General features: G+C 46.5%; 1 protein-coding gene across 10 annotated transcripts in view; it reads left to right on the top strand.

The window, feature by feature from the left end:
• LOC119955607 (astrotactin-2-like) overlaps positions 1 to 22,796 on the top strand; it is a 1,814,189-nt gene that overhangs the window by 424,085 nt on the left and 1,367,308 nt on the right. For all 10 annotated transcript variants that reach the window (XM_038781996.1, XM_038781994.1, XM_038781999.1 and 7 more), the window contains exon 3: positions 499 to 874. In XM_038781996.1, coding sequence (XP_038637924.1) covers positions 499 to 874 — 376 coding nt within the window. The remainder of the gene's footprint in view (positions 1 to 498; positions 875 to 22,796) is intronic.

The following is a 22,796-nucleotide window of genomic DNA, read 5'->3' on the forward strand; positions in this document are numbered from 1 at the left end:
CCCAAAAATCATAGTATTCTTTGAAAAAGGTTTTCTTCATGGAAAGTCTGCTCGCCGTGATAAGTAAGTGGCTTTTTATTTAGCACCGGTCAGGCTATCTGAAGAAAATGTATTGATTTTCAGTTTGGGAAAGGGATGGAAAGAAATGACCATTTCATATACCCAGTCAATATGTCAAGGATTGGCAAATATGTGACACTATCTTTTCCTATTATTGCCACTCTTATAAGATTTGATCAGTCAGGGGTGCGATAATATAAAGACACGTGCTAGTGAGTTGGCAGCCCATTTTGCTTCTTTCCTAAAAAGGCTGCCTACTTGTTATCATCCATTGTGCACAATCACACAAAGTGAAGATCTATGTCAATGCGTCAACTAAGTGATAATACCAGGGGGGAGGGGGGGAGGGGAGGGGAGGGGGGGGAGTAATGGGGAGGAAAAAGGTCATTCTGAAACCAAGGAAAAGTCATATTTCTTTACCTCTTCTTTATTCCGCAGGGAGGTCTGATTGCTCTGCTGCTTCTCATCCTAATCTTCACAATGGTTCTGTATGCACGCCGGAGATGGTGCAAGAGGCGGCGGGTACCTCAGAAGAGTGCTAGCACAGAGGCCACTCATGAAATTCATTACATCCCCTCCGTGCTGCTGGGCCCACAAGCCAGGGACAGCTTCCGCAACTCTCGGATACAGGCCCATAACTCAGTGGTCGGAATGCCAATCCGAGAGACCCCCATCCTGGACGATTACGACTGTGAAGAGGAGGAGAACCAACTTCGGCCCGAAGCGTGCAACAGAGAAGATGATTTTGGAAGTCAGGTGACCCGGACATTAGAGAGCCTCGGGCGAGCAGAAGAGGCGAAACCATGTTTTGCAGGTTGGGCCTTAATTTTTTTCTTGTTTTCTCTATTAATCTAGGATTTCTGTTGAACATGATGGGATTCATTTAAATGCCGCACTATACAAGTTGTGTTTATTCGTTACAACTGTAGAATTGGATCAGATGTCTCTCGTAGACTCTGTTACCAAACACCCTTCGGAGATGAAGCTTTATTTGACAAACGTTAAACTCACAGGCTGACAACATCTTGCAATCGCAATATTGTGGTTCACCACAAATGGTCTATTTCAGATTGTCTGTGGCCAACAGTGTTAGGACTTAAAAATATAAATACAAAGGAAAAATTAGGGAAGACCTGATGTTTCTGTATGCAGCATCTTGATTTATAAACTGCAGGATAATATGCCAATTAACATGAGTTACATCTGTAGATCTTCCAGACATTAAGGAGCAACAGCTTACTGAAATTAATGAAACCATAGATCCATCAACATAGTCTATCAATAATGAGATGTACTTAACATTTTCATACAGCTGACCTGTTTATTGTAAGTGAACGCTCCCCTAATCTCATCACGTCATAGGAATGGAAAGTGCACATCATTGTTAGCGTACATTACTGCCCTCCAGTCCTATCTGACTTGCATGGTAGCTGTTGGTCTTTTGCCATTGGTCTTAGTTAAGAAGCTAATGTTCTGTCTCGGGCTCCATGCTGTAGGTAGTAGTACTGTTAGACATAACACAATCTCAATGGCTGAAAACTGCATAAAAGGCACAAATTAATGCTGTGGTATGGTTAATGGGTGAGGCTCCCAGCGATTGAGTTATTTTTTTCCTAGAAGCTAATTTTAAGTACAGTGCAAACTACTGCATCTCTTTCAGCCAGGCAGCCATTGAGTTCTGTGTCCTTTTGCTGTGTTGGAACTAAAATCTCTGAAAAATGTACTGGACAGTAAATATCAAAGAACAACAGTTTCACCATAAAAATCCTTGAGTCAAAATTATGATGAAATTTAAACATGGCTGTAGTTTTCATCCATGTCTCTGCATGAGGCAGAATGAACGTTATCTTTCTATATTCGCTGTCATCCGTCTGCAACTTGTGCTGTACTCAATTTTCGGCCTCTTTATTATGACATAAACTGGAAGATTGATTGTTTTTGTCTTAACGATGAAATGATATTAGGTACATTATGTGACAATCATCTTAACTGTAGCAGGACGTCCAAAGGTACAAACTGCCTTCATACAAAACCGTGATATTTAATGCATTGTCCAAGATGTTGCAGGTCCTCTCTGGGTGAATGAAACACGGTCGGCTGAATGGAATGAAGTGTATCTTGTGCAAAGTTCCAGCAGAGGTTATCAGGCATTATATGGAGAAGGTACTCCGATTAATCTCAATAATGTGAAAGGCAACCACAGTACTTCCTGAGTGCTATTTCAGCCCATAAATCCCTGGGATTGAGGGACAAGGCAGTTCCAAGGGGAAATGCCAAGGGGCAAAAGAAAGGGGCAATGCCAAGGGGTCACATGAAGGAAGCAGTGCCAAGAGAGATCTGACAAGGGTGTTACATAAGAACGTAAGAACACGGAACAGGAATAGGCCATCTGGCCCCTTGAGTCTGCTCCGCCATTCAATAAGATCATGGCTGATCTTTGTGGATTCAGCTCCACTTACTCGCACCCCGCACAATAACCCTTAATTCCTTTACTGTTCAAAAAACCCTCGTTGCCTTGAAAACATTCAATTAGGCAGCCTCAACTGCTTCACTGGTCACGCTCCTCCATGGGGGGGGGGGGAGGAGGGGTGGTGCGGTTTGATCCTCTCACGTGTGTGGGGGGGTCGAGAGCCTTGATGCCTGCGAGGTTGGGGGGGAAGGGAAAGCCCAGATACCTGCAGGAGAGATGGGTTGCCCATGATGCTTGGTGGGGAGTTATGATATCCATGGGTGGGGGTCCCAATCTCCATGGGAAGGGGTCCTAATCTGTTTTGGGGTGGAGGGGCCTTAAACGTAACTTTGAGATCAAGAAAGGGCGCGCCAATCTCAGAATCCTGGCTTTTCCGGCTCATTGCCTGACCCTTGCCAGCCTTTGAAATTGCAGAATATTGTTAAATCAGGCGAGAAAAGGCGTCTGTGACGCCAACAGGTTTCACAGAGCTTTTCTCGCCTGATCCAACATTCTGCAATTTGGCATTTCAGTCCACCATGGGAATTCTTACAACATCCTCAGAGAAATTATGTTATGACTGAATGAGGAGGAGTGAGCTGCCTCCCCTTCTATTCAGCCCCTTCAGTTGGTCACAACATGTACTTGAATCTTCTAATGACTTTACTGTCCAGTGTAAACTATTAGGTTGAGAGCTGAGCTACAAAACCCAAGGTTAGATCTTGTAGTCACGACTTCTTCAGATTGTGAAGAGCACTGTTTTCCCTTAAATGTTGGTTGTTGGAAACTTGGCAAGATACTACCCATAGTCAATAAATACATATGCAGCACACAGTGGGAGGTAACCATCTTGACTGAGAGAATGGTCATAGTGGCCACTGGTCTGTCAATTGTGCCCAAGTACTAGTGCCAATAGTGTCATCAGAGTTCATCAGAGTGTTCGGATTCAGGTCGTTTACATAAACAAAATGTTTCCCCGTTGCAAGTAAGGGCCTGCTACCTGGAAATAGCTGCAGAATTTAATGTGCACTACTGGTTGCCTAAATGAGGGTATTCCAGAAGCGAAAGGCATGACAGCTAATTCCGACCTAAGGTAGAAGAAGCAAAGAGACCCACTTGGGTGTTGTAGTCTTTTAGGCTTTTCCATCCTGTCATATGAGAGCACCTTTACAAAATGGGTGTTTAAGAAATGTACCTTTAAGAAATGAAGCTGCTCATGTTACTGGAGTGATGTCAGAGTGTGGGTGGAGCTGAGTTCTACTTCTGCTTTTTAGTTGCAGTTTGAGAAAAAGCTTGGGTGTGTCTGTGTTTTTCAGTAAGCTGCATCTGAAGTAGAGCTGTACTGTTGATCTCTGCCATCCAAAGACTATCTATGGATCACTTGGTGAACCCAGAAATGTAAAAGGTCTCAGTATTGAATGTAAACCTAATGTGCTCCTGTTTGAAGGTTTGTTAAGTCTTTTGGATGTTAAAAGGATAGCTTACAAGGTTACTTAGTGTTGTAGTCTTTTGGGTTGTATTTGAATTAATGGTTGCTTAAATGTTCACTGTTTGTTTTAAAAAAGGTTAACTTGCGTTCATAGAATAAACATTGTTTTGTTTTTAAAAATACTTGTCCTTTTCTGCTGTACCACACCTGTAGAGTGGGCCGTCTGCTCCCCATACCACAATCTATTAAAAGTTGTGGGTCAGGTAAACTCCAAAATACACTTTGGGGTTCTCTAAACCCTGACCCACAACAATCCCATGGCCCTAAATCTGAAGAATCCTTTCTATTGTGTGCCTCTGAAAATGGGAGTCCATCAATGTGAAGAAAGAAAATGAAGCATGAGGGATAGGAATTAACGTAAGACCATAAGACATAGGAGCAGCATTAGGCCATTCGACCCATCAAGTCTGCTCCGCCATTCAATCATGGCTGAAATGTTTCTCATCTCCATTCTCCTGCCTTCTCCCCATAAACCCTCTTCCCCTTATTAATCAATAACCTATCTATCTCTGTCTTGAAGACACTCAATGATTTGGCCTTCACATTCTTCGGCAAAGGGTTCTACAGATTCACCACCCTCTGGCTGAAGGAATTCTTCCATATCTCAGTTTTAAAGTATTGTCCCATCATTCTGAGGCTCTGGCCTCAGGTTCTAGCCTTTGCTACTAGTGGAAACATCCTCTTCACATTCACTCTATCCAGGCCTCTCAATATCTTGTAATTTTCAAATTCCTAGGGGTGCACGTCTCCCAAAATTTATCCTGGTCCACCCACGTCGACGCTACCACCAAGAAAGCACAACAGCGCCTTTTCTTCCTCAGGAAGCTAAGAAAATTTAGCATGTCGACATTTACCCTTACCAACTTTTACAGATGCATCATAGAAAGCATCCTGTCTGGCTGCATCACAGCTTGGTATGGCAACTGTTCGGCCCAGTACCGCAAGAAACTTCAGAGAGTCGTAAACACCGCCCAGTCCATCACACAAACCTGCCTTCCATCCATTGACTCCATCTACACCTCCCGCTGCCTGGGGAAAGCGGGCAGCATAATCAAAGACCCCTCCCAACCAGCTTTCTCACTCTTCCAACTTCTTCCATCGGGCAGGAGATGCAGAAGTCTGAGAACACGCACAAACAGACTCAAAAACAGCTTCTTCCCCGCTGTTACCAGACTCCCAAATGACCCTCTTATGGACTGACCTCATTAACACTGCACTCTGTATGCTTCATCCGATACCGGTGCTTATGTAGTTACATTGTATACCTTGTGTTGCCCTTTTCTTCCCATGTACTTAATGATCTGTTGAGCTGCTCGCAGAAAAATACTTTACACTGTAGCTCGGTACAGGTGACAATAAACAAATCCAATCCAATCCAAGTTTCAATAAGATCCCCCCTCATCCTTCTCAACTCCAATGAGTACAGACCCAGAGTCATATGACAAGCTCTTCATTCCAGGGATCATTATTATAAATCCCCTCTGGACCCTTTCTAAGGCCAGAACATCATTAGATACAGGACCCAAAACTGCTCACAATACTTCAATTGAGTTCTGAACAGAGCCTGATACAGCCACAGAAATACATCCTTGCTCTTGTATTCTAGCCCTCTCAACGTGAATGCATTCGCCTTCCTAACTGCCAACTGAACCCGCATGTTAATCTTAAGAGAATCTTGGCGGCATAGTGGTGTAGTGTTTTGCACTACTGCCTCACAGCGCTGAGGATCCTGGTTCGATCCCAGCCCTGGATCACTGTCCGAGTGGAGTTTGCACATTCTCCTCGTGTCTGCGTGGGTCTCACCCCCACAACCCAAAAGGATGTGCAGGGTAGGTGGATTGGCCACGCTAAATTGCCGCTTAATTGGAAAAACATAATTGGGTACTCTCAATTTATAAAAAAATACCTTAAGAGAATCTTGAACGAGGACTCCTGTCCCTTTGTGCTTCTGCCTTTACCCATTTAGATAATAGTCTATGCCTCCATTCTTCCTACCAACGTGCGTAAACTCGTACTTTTTCACATTGTATTCCATGTGCTACTTCTTTGCCCACTCTCCGAAACTGTCTAAGTCCTTCTGCAGCCCCTCTGCTTCTCCAATACTACCTGGCCCTCTAGATATCTTCTTCCCCTCAGCACCATAGCCCAGTTGTAGCCTATGGTGAACCCAAAGTTAGTTCTGCTGGGGAATAGAAAGAGGCCATTCAGCCCATCAAGTCTGCACCGTCCCTGCGAAGGAGCACCCCTCCTGCCTTACCTGCATAACCCGGCTAAGGGATAATTTAGCATGATCAAACTACCTTTCCTGCACATCTACGGACTGTGGGAGGAAACCAGAGCACCCACAGGACAGCCACGTAGACACGCAGAGAAAGTGAAAACTCCTCACAGACAGTCACCCAAGGTTGAAATCGAACCCAGGGGCGGGATTTTCTGTTCCTGGGGCTGTGTTGACGCCGTTGTAAACACTGGAGCGTTTTACGATGGTGTCATCTGGCCCCCAGGATCACCGATCCTGTGCCGCACTGGGGGGGCCAGCATGGCACTGGAAAGCCTCATGCTGCTCCAGCTGCCGATACAGGCAACAGAATGGGCTCCGCGGGGCCGCACATGCGCTCTACGGCCAGCGTGAGTTTGGCATGTACGTGGGTTGCCTTCTCCGTACCACCCTGACGCAACACGGCGGAGAGCTACAGGGGCCCGGCGTGGAGGAACATAGGCCCCACCGAGATAAGCCCGCCTGCCAATCGGTCGGCCTTGTTCGCGGGCCAGGCCACCTTGGAGGCCCCCCCGGGGTCGGATCCCCCCTCCCCCTCACCAGGCCGCCCCCCGCAACATGAAAGCCGAGGTCCCGCCGGGTAGGACCAGACAAGAATGGCGCTGGCGGGACTCAGCCTAACTCGGCGGGCACTCAGCCCATCGCACGGGGGTTATGGCGCCAATTCTCCAGTGACCGGAGAATCGGCGGACCGGCATCGGAGCAATGTTGCGTGAATCACACTCCCCCCCCGGCAATTTTCTGACCCGGTGGTCAGACCAGGTCCCTGCTGCTAAGCGGTAGCAGTGCTAACCACTCTGCCGCCAAACCACCCTCTGTTTGAGTGAAGCTCAAGGCATGCTTGAGGAACAGCAACTCATCTTCCAATCAAGATGCAGTCTTCTGGACTCAAAATTGATTTCAACAATTTTAGATTGTAAATTCTGCCCAATTTTATTTCGATTTTTCATTGTTGTTTGGGGTTTCTTTTCTCCTGTTATTCTTTTTTTTCCCTTATTTTGCTTTCAGGCAGCAGCTCTTCTGGATTCTGCAAGTCATACCTCCTCTCAACTTGTATTTTTCCTTTCTTGTCCCACTGCCCCTCTCTATGAAATATTTTGCTATTTAATCTCTCCTGCCCTCCACCCATCACAAACCTTCGCCTTTTTTCCTTCTTCCTAACCTCTCCCTTTTCACTTGGTCAAAAGCCATTGAATTTCCAAGTGTTCAATGTTCTGATAAAAGGGCACAGACCTGTTAACTCTGTTTTTCCACTCGTCCGATGTGTCCACACCTGATGAGCTTTTCCAGCACCTTCTATTTTGATATTAGGGTCCGCTGTTGTTTCATTCATTCAGGAGATCTCTTACTCCTTCCAAATCCAAAAAACACTAAAAACAAATTGTGTGCATTTGGGCCTTTATTCTGTGCTGTCTTCAGGCCCTGAAAGGTCACTGGTTTGGCTGCACAAGTCTTGATATGTGTCAGAGCTTGTGGTCAGCAGAAGAAGCAATGATTACGTGAGGAATGGTTTTACACAGTGAGTGTTTCGGATCCAATGCACTGTCGGAGAGTAAGGTGGTGGCAGATTCACTGACCCGTGGCCTTCCAAAGACAATTGTATCATTACCTGGAGAGGAATAGTTTGTAGGGATGCAGGGAAAAGGCAGGGCAGTGGCGGCAGATGCTGTTGCACAGAGCTTGCATGCACATGACAGGTCGACTGGCCTTTGCTGTAACCATTCTGTGATCCTATAACATGTGATAGGTGGAACAAGCAAATTTAGGAGGCTGGGCCCGAAATGAGTGCATTTCAACAATAAGGTGTTGTGTGAAACAGGATAGGTCCAAGCTGTCAGTAAAGAAGATTGCATCAACAATCATACAATACAAGCTGCCTTTGGCCAGAAAACATAAGTGGCTGTTGCTCATATTGTCTTGAATGAGATTAATTGCTCCTCCCAAGTGTCACTGCTACTTGATATCAAAGAGTTTGGAGGTTGGGAGCAGTCTGACATTTCTAAATCCAAATTAATAGATATAGGACAGAGGTCAGAGGTGGGTTTTTTACGCAAAGAGTGGTGAGGCCGTGGAATGCCCTACCTGCAACAGTAGTGAACATGCCAACATTGAGGGCATTTAAAAATTTATTGGATAAGCATATGGATGATAAGGGCATAGTGTAGGTTAGATGGCCTTTAGATTTTTTCCATGTCGGTGCAACATCGAGGGCCGAAGGGCCTGTACTGCGCTGTATCGTTCTATGTAAGCCTTAGAAATATGAAATAACTTGAGCAAAGATAGAAAAAGAATAATCTCTAATAGTTGAAGTTGATTCTGAAGTGGTTCATTAACCTTCCTTGTCAGAGCTATATTGCCAGTTTTGAGGTGATGGAAGACTGCAATAATGGAAGATTTTTTTTACTGACGGAGTTTGAAGTTGATCCTTTCATTGAATAAACGTTTGTACGATGCACACTTTCAGAATTTTCAAAGCAATTTCCTTCTGGGTTACAAGGCTTCAAATCCATTTAGCATCTGAAGGTGAAATGACAGCTCCAAATCTGGCATCTACCTGGCAAAATGAAAAATTTCCCAGGGACATCTGGGCTGGAATTCTCTTTTCTGGGGACTAAGTCCCCACGCCGGCAGGAAAACCGGCGCCAACGACTCCGGCATCAACGGGCCCCCAAGGTGAGAAATTCTCACCTGTCTCATGGGCTAGGTGGACGCTGGAGGGGTTGGCGCCGCTCCAGCCGGCGCCGAAGGAACTGCGCAAGTTTGCGCATGCGCTGAAGGGCCGGCCTGATCTTGCACATGTGCAGAATCGCCGGCGTGTTTTGGCGCATGCACGGCGGTTCTCTTCTTCGCGCCAGCCACGGCGGAGTCCTACAGGGGCCGGCGCAGAGGGAAGGACTTCCCCCACGACACAGGCCCGCCCACAGATTGGTGAGCCCCGATCGCGGGGCCCGGCCACCGTACCCCTCCCCAGGGACGTATACCCCTGCACACCCCCCGGGCCCCCGCAACAACCGTCCCAGCCGACTTACCTGCCAGGTCCCACCACGTAACCCCTGCCAGCGGGACTGGCCAAAAACGGACGGCCGCTCGGCCCATCGGGGCCCAGAGAATTGCCGGGGGGGTGGGCGCTGCCAATGGCCCATGACCAGCGTGGCGTGAACCCTGCCCCCGCCTGAAAAATGGCGCTGGAGAATACGGCAGCCGGCATCGAGACGGGATTCGTGCTGCCCTCTCCGGGATTCTTCGACCCGGTGGGGAGTTGGAGAATCCCGCCCATTGTCCACTAATAGGAGGACAAATCCAAACCAATTACCACCTCAGCAGGCTAACTCAATCATCAGTAACATTTTGGAAGGGATCATTAACCATATTACCAAGAAGCACTCAGCAATAACCTGTTCACTGACACTCAGTTTGGGTCACTCAACTCCCGACTTCAACACAGCCCTGTTCTAAACATGGACAAAAGAATTTAACTCGAAAGGTGTGGTGAGAGTGACTGCCCTTGACATCATGGCTGCATTTGGCTGCATGTGGCATCAAGGAGCCCTGGCAAAACTAGAGTCATAGGAATTAGGGAGAAAACTCTCCACTGGCTGGAGTCAGGCTTTACACAAAAAAGAATAGTTGTGGTTTTTGGAGATCAATCATATTAGCCCCTGGACATCACTGCAAGAGTCCTTCAAGTTAATGTTGTCGGCCGAACCATCTTAAGCTGCTGGATCAGTTACCTTCCCTCCATCTTAAGGTCAAAAGTGCGGAGGCTTTCTTATAACTTCTCAATGTTCAGCACTATTTGTGACTCCTCAGATGTTGAAGCGGTCCATACACAACTGCAACAAAATCTGGACAATATTCAAGCAATGTGGAAAACTGCCTAGGTATATCCTGTACGCAAAACAATGGGACAAATCCAGTTCCACCAATCACCTCCCCATCAGTCTATTCTCGATCATGAGCAAAGTGATGGAAGGGGTCAACAGTGCTATCAAGCAGTATTTACTTAGTACTAGCCTGCTCATGGATGCTCAGTTTGGGTTCCACCAGTGTCACTCATCTCCTTACCTCTATACAGCCTTGGTTCAACCATGGACAAAAGTACAGAATACCAGAGGTGAGGTGAGGTGAGGAGAGAGTGACTGCCCTTTACATCAACAAAGCATTTGCATGGCATCAAGGAGCCCTGACAAAACTGGAGCCAATACAAATCAGGGGAAAACCATTGGTTGGAGTTATACCTGGCACAAAAGATGATTGTTGTCATGGTTGGAGATCAATCAACTAAGTTTCAAGATATCACTGCAAGAGTTCCTCAAGGTAGTGTCCGAGGCCCAACCATCTTCAGTTGCGCCATCAATGGCCTTCCTTCCATCATAAGGTCAGAAGTGGTGATGTTGATTGATAAATGCACAATGTTCAGCACCATTCGCAACTCTTCAGGTATCGAAGCAGTCCAGGTCAAAATACAGCATGACCTGGACATATTAAGGCTTGGACTGACAAGTGACAAGCAATATTTGCACCACACAAGTGCGAGGCCATAACCATCTTCAACAGGAGAGGATCTAACCATCGCCCTTTGATGCTTCAATGTCATTACCATCATTGAATCCCCCATGATCAATGCCCAGGGGTTACCATTGACTAGAACTGGACGAGATTTTAAAAATACTGTGGCTACCAGGGCAGGTCAAAGGTTAGGAAACCTGTGCCAAGTAACTCACTTCCTGACCCCCCGAAAGCCGGTCCACCATCTACAAGGCACAAGTCAGGAATGTGATGGAATACTTCCCACTTGCCCTGATGAGTGCAGCTGCAACACTCTCGAAGCTCAACACCTTTCAGGACAAAGCAGCCCACTTGATTGCTCCCCCTTCCACAAACTTTCAATCCCCCAACTACCGACAAACAGTGGCAGCCATGTGTACCATTTACAAGATGCACTGCACGAACTCACCAAAGCTCCTTAAGCAGCAACTTCCAAATCCATGACTACCACAATCTAGAAGGATAAGGGCTGCTGATACATGGGAACACCGCCAACTGGAGGTTGCCCTGCAAGCCACTAACCATCCTGATTTGGAAATATATCACCACTCCTTCACTGTGGCCGTGATCAAAATCCTGGAACGCCCTCCCCAATAGAATTGTGGGTCTACCTACACTTCAAGGACTGCAGCAGTTCAAGAAGGCAGTTTGCCACCACCTTCTCAAGAGAAAATCGGGATGGGCAATTAATCCTGGTCTAGCCAGCGATGCCCACATCCCGGAATAAAAAATAATTTTAAAACAGTAATATTATCACCATACAAATGTCAGGAAACGACCATTTTCAACAAGAGTGAATCCAACCATTTCCGCTTGACATTAAATGGCATTACCATTGCTGAATCTGCCCCACTGTCAATATCCTGCGGGTTACCATTTATTAGAAACTGAACTGGGCCATCCATTTAAATAACGTGGCTACAAAGGCAGGTCAGAGGCTAGAAAACCTGCGGAGAGTAACTCACCTCTTACCTCTCCAAAGCCTGCCCACAATTCGGGGCAGCGGGTTAGGTGGATTGGCCATGCTAAATTGCCCGTAGTGTCCTAATAAAAGTAAGGTTAAGGGGGGGTTGTTGGGTTACGGGTATAGGGTGGATACGTGGGTTTGAGTGGGGTGATCATGGCTCGGCACAACATTGAGGGCCGAAGGGCCTGTTCTGTGCTGTACTGTTCTATGTTCTATGTTCTAATTTGCGAGGCACAAGTCAGGTGTGTAATGGAATACTCTCCCCTTGCCTGGATGTCTGCAGCTTCTACAACACTTATGAAGCTGAACACCATCCAGGACAAAGCAGCCCACTGGATTGGCATCCCATCCATCACATTCGACATCCACTCCCTCATCACCGATGCACAATGGCAGCCGTGTGTGCCATTTATAAGGCGCATTGCAGCATCTCATGAAACTCATTTGACATCACTGTCCAAACCCTTAACCACTGCCACCTAGAGGCTGTGCTGTAGTGGTAGTCACTGGACTCACCATCCAGAGACATAGACCGTGTCTGGGGATCCAGGTTCGTGTCCCACCAGGGCAGATTTTACTGAATTCAATAAAAATAAATCTGGAATTAAAAGATGACCTGGAACCCATCATTTCTGACTGTCATTAAAAAACATTTGATTCACAAATGTCCTTTTGGGAAGGAAATCTGTCATCTTTGTCTGGTCTGGTCTGACCTACATGTGATTCTGGATCAACAGCAATGTGGTTGACTCTTAAATGCCCTCAGGGATGGGCAATAAATAAATGCTGGCCCCAGCGATGCCCACATCCCATGGACAAATAATAATAAAAGGACAAGGACATTGGATGCTTGGGAACACCGCCACCTTCAAACTGCCCTCCAAGCCACACACTTGGAACCATATTGCCGCTCCTTCCTTCACTGCTGCTGGTTCAAAATTCTAAAATTCCCTCCAAAACAGCATTGCGGGTGTACCTACTTCACATGGACTGCAGAGGTTTAAGATGGTGGCTCATTGCCAAGGACGACTGGACATTGGAAATAAAGGTGCTGACCTCGCCAGCAAAACCCACATCCCATTAAAGCATAAAACATAGCCATTTAATTGGGAGTTATCATTTGTTTAAAAACTGTAATCACCTTGCGTATAGAACAGCATTGGGACCGAGTAAAGAGTTGATTTGTTTTTAGATCTGTTGGTCTATGTGACTTGGACAAAATCTGAACTTTCTTTCGATTCATTTAAGTGGACACATATTGTGCTGGCTTGTAGTGATATCCACCAGGAGTTCAGACTTTCAGCTGTGAGAAGATTTCTGTTACGCACGGTACGGAATCCTTGCCTGAATGGCTGGCCCTGGACAATAAATGTGGGTAAGCGGAGTAGAGTTGCTCCCTACCCAAACAAAATTTCCTCACCTATGTCACTTCCCTGAAAATGGTAATTGTTCTCAAATGGGCTTCAGCAGTGAGTGTCTTCAGGCTATATGACTGGGGATACCAATACCGCTGAGCTCCATTCTGGTTCTGTCCAAAGTTGACAAGTGCGTCTTCAGTCGTGACTACTGGATAATAATTAGCAGCAGAAACACTGGATGATGTTGCCTCTCACTTGCCCAGGGATAGTGAGGCGAACAATGCAGCCCTCCTACAGTCTAGCTGTACGCAATAAACTCGGGCTAAATTCAATCTGGCCTTTATGTGTCAGTACGACAGCAAGCGGTTTGACAAGTAAACCAACCATCGTGAGGAGAGCTGCAATGTGCAGGTAGTTTTCAGAAATCCAATTATCGAAAGTAAAATATTTCATTATATGTACTTCATCGATTTCTGCACTTGCATTATATGTATGGATCAGCTTCTTCATTTTTAAATTCACTGTAGGCAGTCTTGACAGAATTGATTCTGTTCAGCTTGGTATGTGGGAGATAAGGAATTGGAAATTGAGAAAACTGTTTTGGCATTGGTCTGCCTGAATATGAAGAGATGGTTTTGTGGTTTTCATCTCGCACACAGATTTTTTTTAAACCCCGACTATGTTAACTATGTGAGCTTCTTCAATGAATGTTTCCTTCAAGGTATTTGTATATTAATTACACTGGTATATACGTGACCTACTGGCTTGACATTGTCCACGGGTATGTAAAATATCACAGCAAAGCTTTTAAACCCACTAATTCTTCTAAGATGTTGAACATGGACCATTGGGGAGGCATGATTTTATAGAAACCTGTTCACTGACAAGGTAATGAGGCCAAATTGCTTCATCAACTGTGAATGATATGCAATACTGCTCACAGAACTGAGACGCCTATCGATTTGAAAGTCAATTCTGTGTGTCAGCTTAATAAGACGGCGTGCACAAAATGACTTCTCTTTTCCCATTCTCAGGGTTCAATTTCAGACTTTTTCTTTCCAATTCCAATCTATAACATCAAACCCCCTCCCAGGGGCAACACACTTGGGATCCCAGTGCAGTGATGTTTGGCATACAGGCCTCAGTTTGACGTTCAGAATTTGCAATATGTTCCCAACCTTGAGCATGTTGGATACTTGTGTCAGCTCGCAAATGCCTGGTTGTTTTAAATGGACCAAAGCCAGGCTTGGTTTGCATGCGAAGTAGCCAATTTTCAAAATTGAATCATCCAACGAGCCTTGATTCCTCCTCATTGACGGTGGTTTCTTTTTCAAAAAAAGAAGATGCTAAAGAATTTGCAAAATTGTGCTCCTTTTAGATGTTTCATTATTACGGTATCCACGGAAATCATGTTATCTCATCGAGCCTGCATGTTGCTCTTCTGTTGCTCTGCAAATGAGTTAATTATGTAGAAAATTACAGGTTCAAGTGAAAGGTTGTTCAGCGGTTTTCAAAGGATTGAATAAGAAAACTTTAATTGTTCAGTTTTTCATTGTCAATCTGTGTGATGCACACCACTTTGACACAAGTTAAGGAAAAACTGCTTCAATTGGGTTGGTTGACACTCAACCTGTTTGGTCACGTTATGAACGCACCTTCCTTGTCCATCAAGTCCTGGGGTCAGGCTCGAACCCCGAGCTTCAGGCTCAGAGGCAGGCGCGTTACCCATTGCGCCACAAGAACACGTATAAGAGTATTCAATTTTAATCTACTCGCGAGGGAGAACTGGAGGTACCATTCAGGGGAGGAGCTGACAAACCTCGATTAGCTCTTCCAGGGGTTCAGCTGAGTGCTGATGCTCCCATGGGACTGTTTGAAGAAAATTGTGCAATCCAATACTCCAACGTCAAACGCGACATTCGATCAGCAGAGAGAGTGAAGAGAAGAGCTAAGTGTGAGAGGTCTAAGGGAGGACTGGAGAAGCTAGGCTTTTCAGCTTCTTTGTTGAACGAGATATCTGGGAATATCTGTTGCACTGGACTATACAAAAGACCAGGTTTTGTGAGGGTGTTTGATGGCAGACTGTCGGTGTTCGCTATCATTACCCCTCTGACGCTGACCGCAACTTTGGGATTTAGCAGATGGCAAATTAGTAAATTCTCAAATTACGGTTTATCACTCAGTTCTGCAGCAGGCTGCATGTGGTTCCCCTCCCCCCCACCCCACCAAGAATCAGCAATCACTGAAATCAGGTGATGTGGCAAGAACTTCCACGTTTCCACTTACACATTCCGGAATTAGAAACTTCATAAACCAATGTTTTACCACATGTGACTAGGTATCCCGAGCCAGCCAAAGTTGCTGAATATCACATTTGGCCAATAAATGACATATAGGGTCAGAGTGTCATAGAGTTTTAAGGCACAGAAAGAGGCCCTTCGGCCCATTATGTCTATGCTGGCCCTCGAGCACCTATCTGTTCTAATCCCGTTTTCCATTACTTCTTCGGCAGCCGTGGGTGCGATGGTGCTTCAGGTGCTCATCTAAATGCTTCTGAAATTATGTGAAGGTTCCCGCCTCTTCCACCCTTTCAGGCAGTCAGTTCCAGATTCCCACCACCCCTTGGGTGAAAAAGGTTTTCCTCAAATCCCCTCTAAGTCTCCAGTGGACCTCAGCATCCAGTGGATTTTGACATCTGGATGAGTTGGTGAAAAATCCGTGAGGTCTGTCTTGGTCACATTTGCTGTCTAATTTGTATTGTCGATGTTAGACCACAGTTTACTGGTTAATTCACATTATGATCATGTTAATCCTAAATGTTAAAACATAAGATAGATCTGATAAATTGTTTTATTTTTCCACTTGTGGGCTGTCATTAAATGACTTCATGGTGACGTACTGGACTTTTGGAAATATTTTTCCTATATGATTTCTTTCTTTAAACTTTCTCAAATTAAGGGGCAATTTAGCATGGCCAATCCACATACCCTACACATTTCTGGGTGTAGAGATGAGACACACGCAGGCATGGGAGAATGTGCAAACTCCACACAGACAGCGACCCGGAGCCAGGATTGAACCCGGGTTCTCGGCGCCGCGAGGCATCAGTGCTAACCACTACACCACCATGCTGCCCCTTATATGACATCTTCACCCCACATGTGTGTTCCAATCTTCAATTTGTACTCAGTAATTTTTTTTAATAAGTGATTTAATTCTGGACTTTTCATTTCCTGGGTTAGCTGAAGGTGAGAATGTTTTAATCCAATTAGCATTGATTACATCACTGCAGCTCTGAGCGAGGAATCTCCATTCAGGAGTACTGCAATCCAGTGCGCAGCAAGAGAGGAACCCTTCTCGCCACAGACACCACTAGATCTCTGAGTCCGTGCTTTGTCACTGACCACCAACCCTCAGCTACGATAGCTCATGGTGAGACAGAGATAAATCTAGAAAATACTTTTCGTTGTGAGAGTAGTACAAATGGCATCAAGTACAAACTGATAAACCTTTAACTAGATGCTCTTCATGGAAAATATTCAGCACTTTCAATTGAATTCAGCAAATACTGGGGAATGAGGACAAGAAATACACTGCATTTGTTTAAGAACCAGTTGGATGCTCCAATATGTCTCTGAGTATTCCAGAAGAAGAAACTAAAAAAATTAAGATTGATCAAATAGCCTTCCTCATCTGTAAATATGTTGTGATTTTGTGAACCAACATAAAACCAACATAGAATGTGGGCATTCTACATTTTTGTGCTTGAGTTGAGTGGCTTGCTGGGCCATTTCAGAGGAACATTTTTTTTTTTTTTTTTATAAATTTAGATTACCCAATTATTTTTTCCAATTAAGGGGCAATTTAGCGTGGCCAATCCACCTACTCTGCACATTTTTGGGTTGTGGGGGCGAAACCCACGCAGACACGGGGAGAATGTGCAAACTCCACACGGACAGTGACCCAGAGCCGGGATCGAACCTGGGACCTCAGCGCCGTGAGGCAGTTGTGCTAACCACTAGGCCACCATGCTGCCCTACAGAGGAACATTTATGATAGAATCATAGAATTTACAGTACCGAAGGACCAGCCCTCAGAAAAAGTACCCTACTTAAGCCCACACCTCCACTCTATCCCCATAACCCAGTAACTCCACCTAACCTTTTTGGACACTAAGAGTAGTTTAGCATGGCCGGTCCACCTAACCCGCACACCTTTGGACTGTGAGAGGAAACGAGAGCACCCAGAGGAAATGCACGCAGACATGGGGAGAAAGTGCAAACTCCAGACATACAGCCACCCGAGGCCGGAATTGAACATGAGTCACTGGAGCTGTGAGGCAGCAGTCTTCACCACTGTGCCAACGTGCCACCCATTGCTGTGGATCTGGAGTCACCTGTAGACCAGACTGTAATAATCCACAGGAGGCAGGAGTCCCATCACCACACCAATATTTATTGCCAATAACTAGATACAAGAGCAGCTCCAAACAGTGCTGCTAGCATTCCAGTCAACTTAAGACTCCTCACAAAGCCTACACAGGTGCTTATGTGGGCCCCCTCAATGAGCTATCATTGAGGGAGCTCATACTCCAATTGGCCAACCAATAATGCTAATTGGAGGTCATTACACAGACCAGCGAAGGATGTCAGATTTCCTTGAAGGTCATTCATGAACCAGGTGAGCATTTATGACAATTGTTTCATGGTCATCAGTAGACTTTTAATTCCAGACTTTTATTGAATTTGAATTTCGCCATGGTGGGATTTGAACCCAGATTCCCTGGATTACTAGTCCAGAGACAATACCACTCCCATGTTGTCCAGTCATCTGTATTTCCACTCATCCCACTGGATGGAAAATGGCTGAACGTTTTTGGGTTTTGCACTTCACATTCAGGCATTTTATGTGAAGCACATTGAGGTATTTTTAAGATGAGATATCCGTAATATCCTACCCGGGACCTACAGAGTGTGAATGCTTGTCTTCACCGTCTTCCTGTTGGAGTACGAGCTCCCCCACTAGGGGCGTGGTATCTCAATGAGCCCATGTATTTTAGGGTGCCAGTAAGGCACCTACAGAGATCCCAGCAGGGATTGACCAGATAGTGTACATATCGTTTGTGTCAATAAAGCTTTGTTGTTTTTTTGATTTTTCCCGGTGTGGACTCCCCTTGTCCTGATTAAATATCACTGTACATCTTTACTTCTTTTGTTTAAATAACCAAAGAAAAGTAACAAGTTGAGTTCAACACAGATGCAATCTGGAAATTTGTGCTAAGAGAAATGCTATTGTCAAAATAAGTAATGGAAAAATCTAACTACCTACCACCTTCTGCTCATGGGTGCATTTTTTTGGACTAAAAATTTTGGAATGATACATTTTCCCTGAAGACTTTCCTGAAATAATTTGCGGGAGGTGATTTGGAGCCATCAATGAGAATGGCGAGACGGGTGGAAAACTCGGTGAGAATTGGAAAACGCGATTCTCCCTGGCAACATCGTGATTTCTGAACTTCCAGGCCCCTCACCAGCAGCATGATGAAAAATCTGCCAGTAGGGTGAGACCTCTGTTTTAATACATTCTAACATCATTAGCGTGCCCTCCCTCCTGGACTTCCCCACTGACTGAATATTTATCGGTCACCGGTGTAATTGTCTCACTGTCATGATTTACAACAGCTGTATAAAAATGAGAACCTGGTGTACTCACCTCGAAAGGGGATATCGGAGGTGAGTGCTCAGATCGCTATCACCATTCAGGGTGCCAGTCGCAGAGGGGGCAGCGGAGAGGATGCGGGGGACAGATAGGTTTAACTTGGGGGCGTGAGAGTGGGGAGGCATCCAGTCTTGGCATCTTGAGGGGGTGGCGTCGCTCGCAGGTCTTCACTGCCTTTCATGACTGTGTGCCTCTAGTTTTAAAGAGGTATGGTGGCTTGCTTACAGGGAGCACTTCCCATGCTCTCCTTGTTTCGTCTGTGGTGATATAACCGCTGAGGGATTGCCCTTGCAGAGTCACAGCAGAAAAGTAAGGTAAGGGAGCAGGTAAATCCATAGCGTCAGCACTGGGGGTGACTGTGAGATCCTTGCCTGGGATCACATGAGAGGCCAGGCTTCAAGGGCAGAGTGGGGGGCACTGAGAGGGATGTGTTGAGCATTTATGACAATTGAATAGTGCCTGAATTCCCCCACATGTGGGAAGGATGACTGCCGTGAGAATGAACCTGCACACTCAGGCAGCCAGAGGGCATGAGCTGTCTGTCAGTTCAAGGCCACTGTTAATGGAGGCCAGGCTGTCAGGGATTAGTGTCTGGATGTTCCAGTTGGAAGACTTATTTAATCTGCAACCCATGTGAGCTGAGGGAATGAGGGTGCTCTCTCAGGATAAAATTGACATGCTAATTGCATTCTTCACACAAATCAGGTGTGCTCTGTCTGCCACAAGGGGAAACCAGTTGCCTGATGAACTTCCTGACCCTTAATGAGTTAATTGTGCCAATTAAGTCAGCATTGCAATGCATGATTGCACCACTGATTGGTGACAATTTTTACCCATTTGCCCTAAGAATTGAACGCCAAGGCTCATACAACAGAAGTCCACATAAAACAGAGGTGACGCAGATATGGCCCGCAGTGCAAGGCATTATGATGCAGTCTCTCATCACTCACTCTGTTCAAGGTGATGATGCTGGCCGTCATCTAGGTGCCCCATGACTTAAGAACATTGGTCCATTGAATGCGCTTGACTGCCGTAACACCTTCCGCTTCAGGGTGGCGGGCGGGGGGGCGGGGGGGGGGGGGGGGGGGGGTTGTCGGCACGGACGAGATAGGGACCACTGTCACTCTCAAGGGTTGAAGCATTTCATTCCGGTGGCGTTGAGAGGGATAACTGTTGGGAAGTGGCTATTCTTTGACAGAGGATAGAGTGAGGCTTAGTGGAGAGCTGTTTAGATATGGAGAGGCGCATGGGGGGGATGGCCCAGATGCTGAGAGGGCTGAGTCAGGGCACTGGCAGGAATCCTCTTCTCTCACTTTGATATTTCTCTTCTTTGCGGTTTACGATTCTGGAGAATTATGCAGTCTGTCGAGTTGGCAATTCTATTGATTGTGAATGACCAGAATCAGCAATATTGACGTGCCGCTGGACGCTGTCAGGAACAGCCCTGCAGAGGAGGCTGGGTCCATTGCTCCACCGAGAGCAGAGAGCAGGGCCACAGATGGCGGAGCCTCGGAGGCAATGCTATCAGCCAAGGGTATTCTGACATCAAGCTTCCTACCTCTAGATGTCAGAGCTCCAGTGCTGGAGAAGACTGTGTCTGTCCCGGGAATGATGGACCATCTGTGTCAGGTGATGCGAGAGTTGGCACCACATAGACTGGGAGGTCACTCATTGCCTGTAGCCCTTAAAGTTACTGCTGCTCTGAACATCTATGCCAGTGGCTCGTTTCAGGGTAGCATGGGTGAGGTGTGCGGCATTAGGGGATTCACAGATGCGGTATTAAGGAGGGCCACATTTACATCGACTTGGACCAGGAACAGGCGAGCCAGGACGTGGGGCTCAGGCATTGCCCACATAGCAGGCATGCAGGGTGCCTTCATGGTGGAATGGGGTGACATTTATGAATCGCAAGGGATACCACCAGCTAGTCTGTGGCCACGTGATGCACATCATGCAACCGTGTACCTGTTTCCTGGAGAACATACATGATAGTTACATCTTGCAGTGTTGCACCTCCCTGCCATCTTTGAGGGAGAGCAGCAGCTAGAGGGATGGTGCCTCGGGACAAAAGCTACTCCCCTCAGGTGGTAGCTGAGGACACCAGTGTGGAGGCCACAAACAATCACTGAGACTCATTAGAACGAGGATAATGTGAATGCTGGATGAGATTGTAATTGGACTCCAAGATATGGTTCCAGTGTCTGGGCTATTTGGGGGAGCACTCCAATAAGCCCCAGAAGGTGTCCCACATCATTGTGGTCTTCCACACCCTGCACAACTTGCCACTGCAGCGAGGAGTGGAACTGGACCAGGGGAGATGCAGGGGCGCCATATCTCCACAGATGAGGAGGATATCAAGGAGGGCCGCGGGGGTAAATCCCTGGAGGGGGAAAGAAGGACCTCAGGAGATGGCCAGGGCCTGCATGGAGCAAAGGGCTAGGGATGTCCTCATAGAACCTCAGTTAGGAGTCAACCAGTACTAGAGAGGAAAGAGCTCTCCCACCATGGGGTCAGGCATCAACTTAATAATGTGGAGCCTGCGGGAGGTCCTTATGATGTTCGTACATTCATAGACAGGGTGCTAAACCCATTGACCGCATGCTGCAGGAGAATCATGATGACTTGCATTAAGGACAGAGTGATGCTCCTCTCATCCTCAGCGATATGTCTGACTCCTGCCTGACAGAGAGCTGAGCGGTCCTGCCAATGAACGGGCTTATCAAGGGGTTCTGAGATGCTGGATGATAAATCTCAACTACTACTGCCTCCACCGAGGTCAGGGGTCCTGGTATACAAGTTGGGCAGGCTCTTAACACGTTGTCAGCCTTTGGCATCCTCATCACTAGAGAAGAGTGGAAGACATGATAGGCATGAGCATTGACAATGTTCAGAGAGTGGGATTACCTTTCATGAATGGGGATTTGGGGGTGGCGGGTGGAATTCTGGAGGGGCCCATGCCAGCCGTGGCACATCTTTACTGCGTCGTCAGTGTCAGAGGTGGCAGGGGCATAGCTCTGCTATTCTCACACCACAGGAATGAGGAGCCAAGTGTGCGTGAAGGTTTGTGGCATATTACACCTCAAAATGACAGAGTGGGGGATCTGTATGGGTGAATAAAATCATGTTTAATACAAGAGCAATTTTCCAATGGTGACTTATCTCTACGAGTGCCTAGGTTTACCCGTGTTCACTAGGTGTCTATTGTTTCCTACTCTTCCTCACCCTCCTGCTATGTCTAGGTGTATCCCGAGGAACCACAGCTGGGGTTGAGGTAGCCTGCTGCCTGAGATGACCTTGGCGGACGTCCCCTGGTGGGCCTGGACTTTGTGTGCCTGGGCCTATCTCTGGGTAACACGGGCGTTGCAGTGCTGTCGTCCCTGGTTTACATGGCTCGGGGGTGCCGCTGGCAGGTGTCAGATGGTTTCGACATTCCCAGGGTCTCCTGGGCGGAAGGCCCTGGGCTACATTCCTGCCGATCTTTTTCCCTTCAGGTACCTGAACCGGAATTGACACTTTGAAAACAGATGGTAAGATTCCATGCATGGATTCTAATTCTGTGAAATGATTCTAGTTTGAGTTTGTGCCATTGCAGTAGATTGGGTACGGTATGATTTGTAGAGTTACTGCTTAGTATCTTATTTTCTCTCTGCACCTTCCAAGGTCCTATTTCTGAATTGATTTTCACCCTTCTGACAACACATCACGTTTCTTTTTCCAAATCGATTTAAGTTCTTTTTTCACAATCTGCAAACCTCTTCAGGAGAATGCTTGCTCTGAAGGACATAGTGTGTGGCTGCCTGGATGGGCTTCTGGGCTCTGCACATTATTGAGGCTTATGGATTGCACATTATCTCCCACATTCAGATTCATTTCACACGCTCCATTGTGGACCTGAAGTAGGTCTGCTCCATAGATGCTGCAAAGAAAAT

The sequence above is a fragment of the Scyliorhinus canicula genome, chromosome 21 (genome assembly GCF_902713615.1).
Source record: "Scyliorhinus canicula chromosome 21, sScyCan1.1, whole genome shotgun sequence".
In the NCBI taxonomy this organism is placed as follows: domain Eukaryota; kingdom Metazoa; phylum Chordata; class Chondrichthyes; order Carcharhiniformes; family Scyliorhinidae; genus Scyliorhinus; species Scyliorhinus canicula.